The sequence below is a fragment of the Larimichthys crocea genome, chromosome XVIII, assembly GCF_000972845.2.
Source record: "Larimichthys crocea isolate SSNF chromosome XVIII, L_crocea_2.0, whole genome shotgun sequence".
In the NCBI taxonomy this organism is placed as follows: Eukaryota; Metazoa; Chordata; class Actinopteri; family Sciaenidae; genus Larimichthys; species Larimichthys crocea.
The window spans coordinates 4192267-4202719 of NC_040028.1; the positions used below are offsets into that span (position 1 = coordinate 4192267).

The following is a 10453-nucleotide window of genomic DNA, read 5'->3' on the forward strand; positions in this document are numbered from 1 at the left end:
TTTATACTGGTTTGAACTTACCGGATGTATTTTCTGACGGCTGTGATTGGTCAATACGAAAATACTGCGTTCCACTTTTCTGTGAATGGAAACTGAGCTGACAGTGTCAAACAATGGAGAAGGTTTTATGTTCTGTCCACGGTAAGTTACAATAAGTAACACTTTCATCGTAAAATACATAGTTAAATGTTGGTTTTGCTTTCCAGAGGTCATAATTGTGTTTAATTCTCCGAAGCACCGTTTGTTATGAGCATGACAAGGCAGTTTCATTTCATGCTGCGTTTAACTTTTGACAAACCTTGATGCTTTTTTTTTCCCTACGCATTTCCGTTGCTAACTTTCATTGAGAACAAGGTTTATATAATCTGCTAAGTAACTCGTTGTCTCTGCATCCACACAGGCAGCCCGTGTTTGTTAAAAACGGGCGTCAAAGATGGACCAAATAAAGGCAAGAGCTTCTACGTATGCGTGGACAAGGAGGGCATAAAGGCAAGAGCTTCTACGTATGCGTGGACAAGGAGGGCTGTGATTTCAGTCAGCTGGCCAGGTATTCACATCACCGAGGACACACATGTCCCTCACTGTGTTTGACACTGTGAGACCACTTTAGAGAGGATGTCACAGGCGAGGGTGGATACTGGTACCCACCACAGCAGTGACATGGATTATAAATCCTCACTATGTAGAGAATCCCTGAATAAAAAACCATTAGGTACACTGTAATCCAACCTAGAGGTGTCCTAAAGTGCAGATTAGATGACTTATGAAATAAATTACACACATTGGTTTGCCAACATCTAAACACTCTCTTAGGCTCTGATGTGTCTTTGGTGGTACCACTCATATCAGCATCATACATGCAGGGTCTGTGTTACAGGCATTTTTAAAGAAAAACTCCTGAATAAGGAAGACTGTATTCAAAGTATGAAAGTTTAAATTGAATTTATTATTCTTGTACAAGAAGGAGCGTTTAACAGTGCAACACACAAGAGGGGTTACAGAGAAAAGGCTCCCTGATGACACTTCTCTGGCCTGTTTCTCACGTCCTTGTCTCACCTGTCCTTGAACTCCTGATATCTCTCCCTGCCATTCTCAGCAAAACACAGTCCAAATAAGGGAAGTGCACGAGACATACAAAAAACAGGAAACCGAACATTATGAGTTAAAACATCTGAACCCCAGTATAAATCCTAATTCTGAGTCTGTATTTTTATCATCTTTTCCAGCATCTCACCGTCCCACTGCCTCCACCATGAAGATTCGATGGTGGAACTCCAAGCTCTGGCCTACAATCAGAAACAGCAGGGCCACAAGTGAGTGTGCAGGTGGATTGTTTTATGGTCCAAAACAGAAAGAATTTTCTTTCTTTTTTTTTTCAAATACAACTTGGAGTAAAATGCCGTTCCTGTTCGAGCTTGCGTTACATTATATTATGTACTCAGACAAGATCTCTGTGATCGGACACCTGTTTGGTTGAACTGGATCGCTGACTCTGAATTCATTTTCCTTTTCCAGGTTGTACTTCCGGTGTGTTATTGGGAAAAAGGCTGGTCAGAAGTGGTGTGGAAGTGTGCCTTGGACTGCAGTAAGACCTGTCACAGACTACACACATCCTTTTTCATACACTTCAAATACTTTTGTCTGTAACTGTATCCAGCACTCATTTTTATAGACAGTTAATAAACAGTTAACCAGTTAATCCTGACAAATATATTTGACTTCAATAGCCAAGATTTTCAACATTTTTTAAAATCAGTTTCCTGAAAATGTTTTAAATGTCTGTTGTCTTCCGTTATTGCAGCCAGAGAAAGAAAAGCAGAAAACTCTCTCTGCCACACAGCTGCAGCCCTCTTGCCTGCCACCTGTGCGAAACCCATTTAAGGTTCCCGACAAGAAGGACAAGGACTCTGAGCGGAGAAGGATGCAGTGTAATGGAAGTGATGAGAAAGACAGTGAGGCAAGGCACAAGGCTGAAGGAAAAGAAAACATAAAGAGTGCAGGTGTAGGAGTGGAAGAAGAACAAGAAGAGGAGGAAGGGAAGATGAGTTCATCAGATACTTACAGAGGTAAACAACTTCCACAGGGGATGACAATAAAGAAGAGAGTTTCAGATGAGGACAGAAACAGTCCCAAAGCTAACGGTGTGGAAAAAATGACAGATACGGTGAAAGACAAAACTAAAGAGAACCACGCCGAGCCGGGAGAAGCAGAAAAAACGTTGCCTACCGCGAGTGTCAAGGCTCTTCATAGTGAGAGAATAAATCATACCTCACAGGATCCTCACAAGGACTTGCCCCCAAAACCAACCAACAGTGAAACCTGTCTGGTGCAATCAACTGACACAACTATAAAACACTCAATAGACTCTGGTAACACCAGGAAACCCACATCTAACAAGCCAGCACAATCCGCAGAGTTGAGTCAAACCAAAAACCACAAAGACAACGATGACGACGTAGTGTTTGTGTCGGAGAAACCTGCTACTCAGAAAACTCCTTCTCCTGTTTCGGGTGTGCAAAAGACCCTGACCACCTTCGCTGGGTTCCAGCCTATTTCTAAGGTCAAAAGTCAACAAGCAGCTCCCAAAGGGATGCACAGCCTGCTCACGGCTCAACTCCAACAGAAAAAGGTGAGTAAGTAAATATCTTCATTGCAGTTTCTTGTAGCCTGTCAGCACATACAGTACACATCAAAATACATTTTTGATAGCTAAGCGGATAAGACTGACCATGTCTCAAAATATTTATTCTTTTAGTCTTTAGCTCACTGAGCAGACAGGCAGCAACTTGCATATTCAACTCAATTGTCATGTTAACTTAAACAATGGCGGATGAAGCCCTATAGAGCTTTGTGGCTTTGTTTCTATTTGATTTGACACAGAAAACACTAGGACATCTGGTGGAAAGTAAAATAACTGCATTGTCCAAAAAGAGTAGATATGAAGTATTTCTGGTGTCGTTTAGGCTGTCGTTGGAAACATTTTAAGTGTACATCACTGTATCAGAATCGACTAGTGTAACTCCATATAACTGTCAAACATAATGCAGAGTTTCTAAAACGCCTTTGACAAGTGAGCTTGAGTCTTTGACTTTCAAATAAATTAAGGTTTGGTTATCTTTTCTATGTCACCATTTTTTATCTCTGTCTGTTCTCTTACCCCGTTTCTCCTCCTGTCAAGGCCACTCTGTCCATGGTGAATGTGGCTGCTCTGCCAGATAAAGGGGAGAGACTGAGGACTCAGGTCAAAGAGCTGGAGGATGCACTGGAGTCTCTGAGCCTCACTGCTGCCTCTCAGCCAGGTAACTCTCTCATACTGTACTGTAGGGGTCATAAATAATGTTTGTTTTTAATCCACTGAGTTCTACTGCTGTTGTAGAAATGAATGCAGATTTTTAATTCATAAATATGGTGAAACACTTTTTCAGTTTTAACTAATGTCAGTTAACTAACAAATCACTTTCAGAGTCCCAGGGTGCACATAGCAGCGGTGATGCTTGTCCAAACAGCAGCCAGGTTAACCCTTTCAGCCGGTCAGGGGGAACCATCCTGCTCCCCAACCTCCCTGCCTCTGGTCCCTCCCAACACCAGGCCTCCGGGAGCTCCCTGGGGCTCCATCTGAGTCAGGGATACACCCAGACATATGGAGGTAGGCCGAACGTGTTTGTGCATATCCATGTATACCTCTGGATTTCTTTTCTTTTATTCTTTATCATTCATGGAAACACTCTAACCCTCAGTCCTTCATGTTTCCTGCAGACTCACAGGTCCAGGCCTTTTATGGTGGCAGGATGACAGATGATCGTCTGTTGGCGGTGAAAAATGCCACCTGTGAGGCCATCGACCATCTCCACAAATCCCTGGAGACCTGCCCTGACGCTGAGGCAGATGCTCCGGACCCCAAGGGCATCATGGTTAGACACTCCTTCAGTCGCTACTATGACACTGCTAATGATAAAACTTCAGGGAATGATGCTCTGTTTTTTGTTCATTCTGAGATGTATTCAAATAAAATGTATCCTAATTTAGGGCTAAGTTGTGCTTTCAACTTTGTGGCAACAGTTGTGGTGAAGATCCTCAACATGACAGTGCCTCTGTGCACAAAGCCAGGCCCATAAACAGTTTTTACAGTTTGGTGTGGAAGAATTCGACTTAACAGAGTCCTGACCTCAGACCCATCCACCACCTGTGTAATGAACTAAACGGACACTGACTTGGAGCCAACACCTGATCACCTAACAGCATGGTTATCATCATCTTTGGGTGTCCACATATTTCTGGCCACAGTGTTTTTGCTATTCTTTAGAATAAGTCCTTTAGAAATGCTTGAAATTGGTTTCAAATTAGTGTCATATTTTGATTGGTCCACTATGTTACTCTAATAATTGTGATTGGTTGGTCAGGTGCCGCTTCTCGCCCACCAGAAGAAAGCTTTGGCCTGGCTGCTCTGGAGAGAAGCCCAGAATCCTTGTGGAGGAATATTCGGTGTGTTCACCTTTTTTTTTTCTTATTATTTTTAAAGTTACAATGAGGACTGGTGAAAAATATAAATGAAAGATGTGAGATAGTCACGGTGTGGGATTTTTTTTTGTGTGTTTTGCTTTTTGGATTCAGCGGACGACATGGGTCTGGGAAAAACCCTGACCATGATTGCTCTCATACTGACCAAGAAGATGAAGGCAAAAAAAGAAGATGAAAAAAAGGAAGAGGAGAAGAAGGAGGAGAGCTGGCTCTCCAAAACTGGTGACTCACTTTTTGAGTTTGTGTGAAAGAATAATTAGATAACACCACCTTGTTTTGTCTGAATTCTGGAGGTGAAATCGATGTTGAGTGTCACGTTTTTTTAATTATTTGTTTGTTGACCATCCAGACTCCAGACTCGTGGTTTCTAACGGCACTCTGATCATCTGTCCTGCCTCCCTGATCCATCACTGGAAGAGGGAGGTCGACAGACACATCAAGACAGGAAAGCTGAACGTGTACCTGTACCACGGGCCCAACCGCGAGAAAAGTGCTAAAGTGTGAGAGAACCATGGACAAACACACACACGTGTTCAAAATGATACAATCTTATCATTTGATAGTATCTACTGCCATAACTATAAAACAAAAACAGATCTACGAGAGTAGAGTTTGTGTTTCTGGCAAAACTGTTCACACAACACATACCGGTTTTACTTCTTTCTTGGTCTGATTGAAATAATAATTCAGAATTTTGAAAAACAGATTATATAATCAAAATCAGACATTGATATTTAACTACTACTATCCAGCAATAATTAGCAGTAGATTTCATTGTCTCAAACTGAACTCACAACAGAGCACATAACAGCCTGATAAAGTGTTTTCTGTCTGTCTCTCAGGCTCGCAGATTATGATGTGGTGGTGACAACCTATAGTTTGGTCTCTAAAGAGATCCCAGTCCAGAAGGAGGAGGCTGAGAAACCCAGCAAAGATTTTGATGACGTGGTGAGAAATATTTATTCATGACGCACAGCAACACCTCAGCTTCGATGGTGTAACACGAGACACTTCCTGTGAGATGTGAATATTTATAATCCATACTCAAAATCTCACATGTACACTTCATCTCACGTTGTTTTCCTCAGCCACCACGCTCAGCTCCTCTTCTGCGCGTGGCTTGGGCCCGGGTGGTCCTTGACGAAGCCCACAACATCAAAAACCCTAAAGTGCAGACCTCCATGGCCGTGTGTCAGCTGAGGGCTCGTGCGCGCTGGGCCGTCACTGGCACGCCCATCCAGAACAACCTGCTGGACATGTACTCACTGCTCAAGTAAGACGAAAACAGGTTGCTTGTATGATCACAAAATGAAGCAAATGACAATTTTCATATAATTCAATTATAATCTATTCAGGGGGAATAAGCATGAATTAATTTCCCTCACTTATCAGGAGTTATGGCTCTAATAATGGCCAAAGGGTGGCTGAAATATCAGACAAACAAGATGGTTTCATTGGACTGAGACTCCGTTGCTTTGCTGCCTTTCAGGTTTCTGCGTTGTTCTCCATTCGATGAATACAAACTGTGGAAAGCTCAGGTAGACAACGGCTCTAAGAGAGGCAGAGAGAGGCTCAACATCCTGACGAGGACTCTTCTGCTCCGAAGGACCAAAGACCAGCTGGACTCCACAGGAAAACCACTGGTAGGGACGGGACCTTGAATTTCTAAACTCATTTTAGTCATTTATTTTGGTCTTTAAATGATGACAGAGTATCTGCTTGCCACGACTAGTTAGGTAGTTGTTAGTTTTTTCAGACAAACTGATGCAGCTCTTAGCAAGCTGCAATAAAAGTCTAGATTGAATGGAACGTCAACCCACAGTCACTCTTGGTCCTGACTAAAGTGAAATGTCAAATGTTTCAGGTGTCTCTTCCTGATCGGACCTGTGAAGTGCATCGACTCAAACTGTCCCAGGATGAACAGTCTGTGTACGATGTGGTCTTTGCCCAATCCAGGTATATATTTTTTTCTTAATAGAATTTTGGCATAGGAAGGTTTTAAACTGAGAAACCATGATAATAAAATGCTGAGGAATTGTAGTTACATGCTACATTGCATGCACAAAGTTACATAGAGCAAGAACAGAGATGTATGGACCTGATTACAAGGCAATGTGACATCAAAATGATTTTAAAATATTTTATTTTATGGTAGAAAAGTTACATAATGAGGTGTTAAATGCATTAAAAAAAGTGGCTAGGACGCTGGAATGAGGATTTGCTCTTTTCCTTTAGATCTACTCTGCAGAATTACCTGAAGAGACATGAAGGAAACGATGTGAACAATGGAAAGACTTCCAGCTCCAATCCCTTTGACAAAGGTGAGATATCAGCTGGTTGATTTAGAGACAGGCAGCATGTGTCATTAATACTGCCCCAGTTATTGTGAGAGGTGTGACTGTGATCATATGAAATTATATTTAAGCACAAAATAAAACATCGCCAAGCACAGAAATTATATTTTGTTGAGAAATTCATTCATTCAATTTCATTAGGGTGAATGAAGTCTGACATGGCATTTTAAATCAGACTCCGTGTGATTATTACTAATGGTGCTGTATCAAAAGTGTGTGTGTCTTCTGTCCTCAGTGGCCAAAGAGTTTGGTATGTCCCAGACTGACCCTGCTCTGTCGAGTTCCCAGCAACCTCAACAGGCGTCCAGCACCGTCCACATCCTGTCCCTGTTGCTGCGCCTCCGACAGTGCTGCTGTCACCTCTCACTTCTTAAAAAGGTACACACACACACACAACTACATCACCAGTTTTCATTCTCGCACAAACAAATACCCACAAGACTGCATAGTATGCACAAGCACTGATTTCCTGCTGTCTGTCTGTCTTCTCAGACTCTCGACTCGACGGAGCTGCAGGGTGATGGGATCGTCTTGTCTCTGGAGGAGCAGCTCAACGCTCTGTCACTCTCCTCCAGCCCGTCACCATCAGGGCCCGACCCCAAAGACACTGTGGCCCTTAATGGCACCCGCTTCCCCTCACAGCTGTTTGAGGACACCTGTGAGAGCAGCAAGGTGGGTTTCACAGTTCAGTTTTTTTTAAACAGTCGATTGACGAGAACTGACCGAGGCATACTCAGCTGTGCCGAAAAGGACGAGACTCGGGATGGGTGGGTTGCCTCCTGAATGTGAGAATGTGCCTTGCAGGCTGTTTGATATCTGCTGTAGTAAGATAAAAAAGACTGCCCCCCTGTTCAGAAAGTGACCATTGCTTTTGTTCACCAGAGGCAGGTGAAATGGTTGTAACAGAGCTGTGGATTTTAGTGGTTTAAGGGTCACAGCAACACAACAACAAAACAACTAATTCTTCTCTCTTAATCTTCCAGATTTCTGCTATTGTCTCTGAGCTGAAAGCAATCAGGCAGAAGAGTGATGGACAGAAAAGGTAAAACATTAAAGTCAAATCAAGCTCAGAAGGTTTATTGGAGCCCTCAACAATGTCACACAGTCTTCCTCTGCAGATGGAGTTACCCAGGTTTCATGGAAATGTTCATCTGCCGGGGACGATCACGTTATCGTCTGTCTATCATACATATTCACCTTCCTTAGGCACTGCTGTATAAGGACTTTACATCCATTGACCTGTAAACCGCTAGCATCTATTGACCTGTAAGTGGTCACTGCAGTGCTGTAATGCACATGATGTCCTCTCTCTCTGATAATGTGCAGCGTGATCGTGTCCCAGTGGACCAGCATGCTGCGCATCGTGGCAGTTCATCTGCAGCGCATGGGCCTGAGATACGGTGTCATAGATGGGACTGTCAACCCCAAACACCGCATGGACCTGGTGGAAGAATTCAACACTAACCCCAAAGGACCACAGGTAAGGGTTTCCAGTTTCCTAGAGTACTGCTAAGAATCAATCTTCATAACTGGATTTCGACCGGTGTAACATTAAACATATTGTGAGTGAATATAAATATGGATCTGTGTTTCTGTGTTTTCTGCCAAAGGTGATGCTGGTTTCTCTTTGTGCTGGAGGTGTCGGACTCAACCTGACTGGTGGGAATCACCTCTTTCTCCTAGACATGCACTGGTGAGAGACGTACTCACATGAACAACACATAAAGAGTATGAGAGCTGGTTTCCACTGCTTGATGTTTAGTACCTTTTACCTCTTGTTATTGTATTATTATATTGGGTCATGTTATATTCGTAGTATGATTCACACTTAAACTGTCTCTTCAGTCTTATTCATTGTGTCAATAGATCTTTTTCACAGCAGCAGAATTTTGATACGAAATAATCGGGTCAACACAGGTGTTACCAATGATTAATTAAAGTTCTGCTCTGCTGCAATACCTGGAACTGAACTTTAATTAGTGTCATTGGTAACACCTGTGTTGGCTGCAGTGAAAATGCAAAGATGCTTTTTAAAAACATAGATACTTTATTTGCGTTGCTCTTCGATTAGATTAGATATACTTTATTCATCCCACCACGGGGAAATTTACTTGTTACAGCAGCAGAGGAAAGTGTAGCATACACTACAGAATTAGAAAAAAAAATAACCCACAATAAACAGACAGAAATATGTATAACCTACAATAAACACAAAAAACAATCAACCTTCAAAAACAGACAAGTACTGAGGATGAAAGTGCCATAATATATAAAAAGAGTACTGTAATGCAAAGTGACCATAGTGTAAGAAATATTGCAAAGAAAGTGACCATGATACAAATAATAATATTATTGCAAGAGTACAAAAAGATCACAAACACACAAAATAATAGAAAAGAAAAACATGGAAAATTCTGGATTGTACTGTCTCCAAAAGACATTAATTTTGGAATTATTAAACGGGTAAAATACATTTCAGAGGTGCACATCTGTAGATGGCTCATCACAACGGCGTATGGAAATGTTACCGATAAAGTGAGAAAACCTGTGACAGTTGAGTTTTTAAACCTCTGAACCCTGTAAACTCTGACAGGAACCCAGCATTGGAAGATCAGGCGTGTGACAGAATCTACAGAGTTGGACAAACAAAAGACGTCACCATCCACAGGTAAAGAATCAGCACCATCATCATGTTATGTAGATGAGAATGAAAACAAACCCACACACTGATAGGTTTGTTCTAATCTAATAATTCAGAATCTTTACTGAACTTAATTTGTATACATCTTCATTATTAGTTCATTTTACCGAAGGCTGCGGTGCCCTGTTTGTCGTGTGCGTGCGTTTCCAGGTTTGAGTGTGAAGGCACAGTGGAGGAGAAGATTTCCACACTGCAGGCGAAGAAGAAGGAGCTGGCCCAAAATGTGCTGTCAGGAACAGGAAGCACCTTCACCAAACTCTCCCTGGCTGATCTCAGAATCATTTTTGGTGTCTGAGATGAGAGGACTGAGGATGCTGTGCTACGCCGTCAAAATGATAGCTGTAACACGAGACAACTGTTCCTACACACATTCAAAATTCAAGTAATAATTAATAAGACTGCGGTGATAAATGATACTTGGTCTAAGCGTTTAGAGAGTTCATATCCCCGTTTGTACGTTTTATTTATCATTTTCTTTGGTCCAGTGCAAAAATGGTTACTTGAGGCATGTGAAGCTGTTTTTTTCCCCGTTTCCTGTCAGTTCTTTTAATTTCTGGTGGCTTATTCACTATTTTTTATTGCTGTGCATTGTATTGTTGTACATGTGTATGTGTGTTGATGTTCAAATAAATTCACCTGCCTTAAAAAAACTTTAATTTTGAGTTTTGTGTGTTTTAAACACAGCAGCATGTGGTCCATGATAACATACTATCCTTTAATCTGTAAATGTTTGCCAGTGTTTTCTGTCTTCTTGCTCTGACGGCCCGTCTTGTGCATAGATGTATAGAGCAGCAGTCCACCATGTTTTCATTGCTCCCTATGTCAAAATTCAGAGTGGCTTGTTCTTTGTGCTGCCTTTAAAAACATCGGAATTTTGAAT

The 10453-nt window shown here is 41.9% G+C and overlaps 1 protein-coding gene across 3 annotated transcripts; it reads left to right on the plus strand.

Moving 5' to 3' along the window:
* Positions 1-18: 18 nt before the first annotated feature.
* Positions 19-10225, plus strand: ttf2 (transcription termination factor, RNA polymerase II). Of its 3 annotated transcripts, none has more exons than XM_027291192.1 (24): positions 19-141; positions 401-448; positions 490-547; positions 1227-1313; positions 1516-1585; positions 1793-2629; positions 3179-3299; positions 3464-3646; positions 3754-3911; positions 4401-4482; positions 4612-4740; positions 4868-5018; positions 5361-5466; positions 5607-5791; positions 6008-6161; positions 6383-6474; positions 6754-6839; positions 7108-7250; positions 7365-7544; positions 7856-7914; positions 8199-8352; positions 8483-8565; positions 9466-9540; positions 9724-10225. In XM_027291192.1, exons 1-24 carry the CDS (start codon positions 114-116, stop codon positions 9866-9868), a joined length of 3414 nt encoding a protein of 1137 aa, XP_027146993.1. In that variant the 5' UTR covers positions 19-113; the 3' UTR covers positions 9869-10225. The 3 variants fall into 3 exon arrangements, with proteins under 3 accessions (XP_027146993.1, XP_027146994.1, XP_027146995.1); XM_027291193.1 differs by having other exon boundaries at positions 3757-3911; XM_027291194.1 differs by having other exon boundaries at positions 1802-2629.
* The last annotated feature ends 228 nt before the right edge of the window (positions 10226-10453 follow it).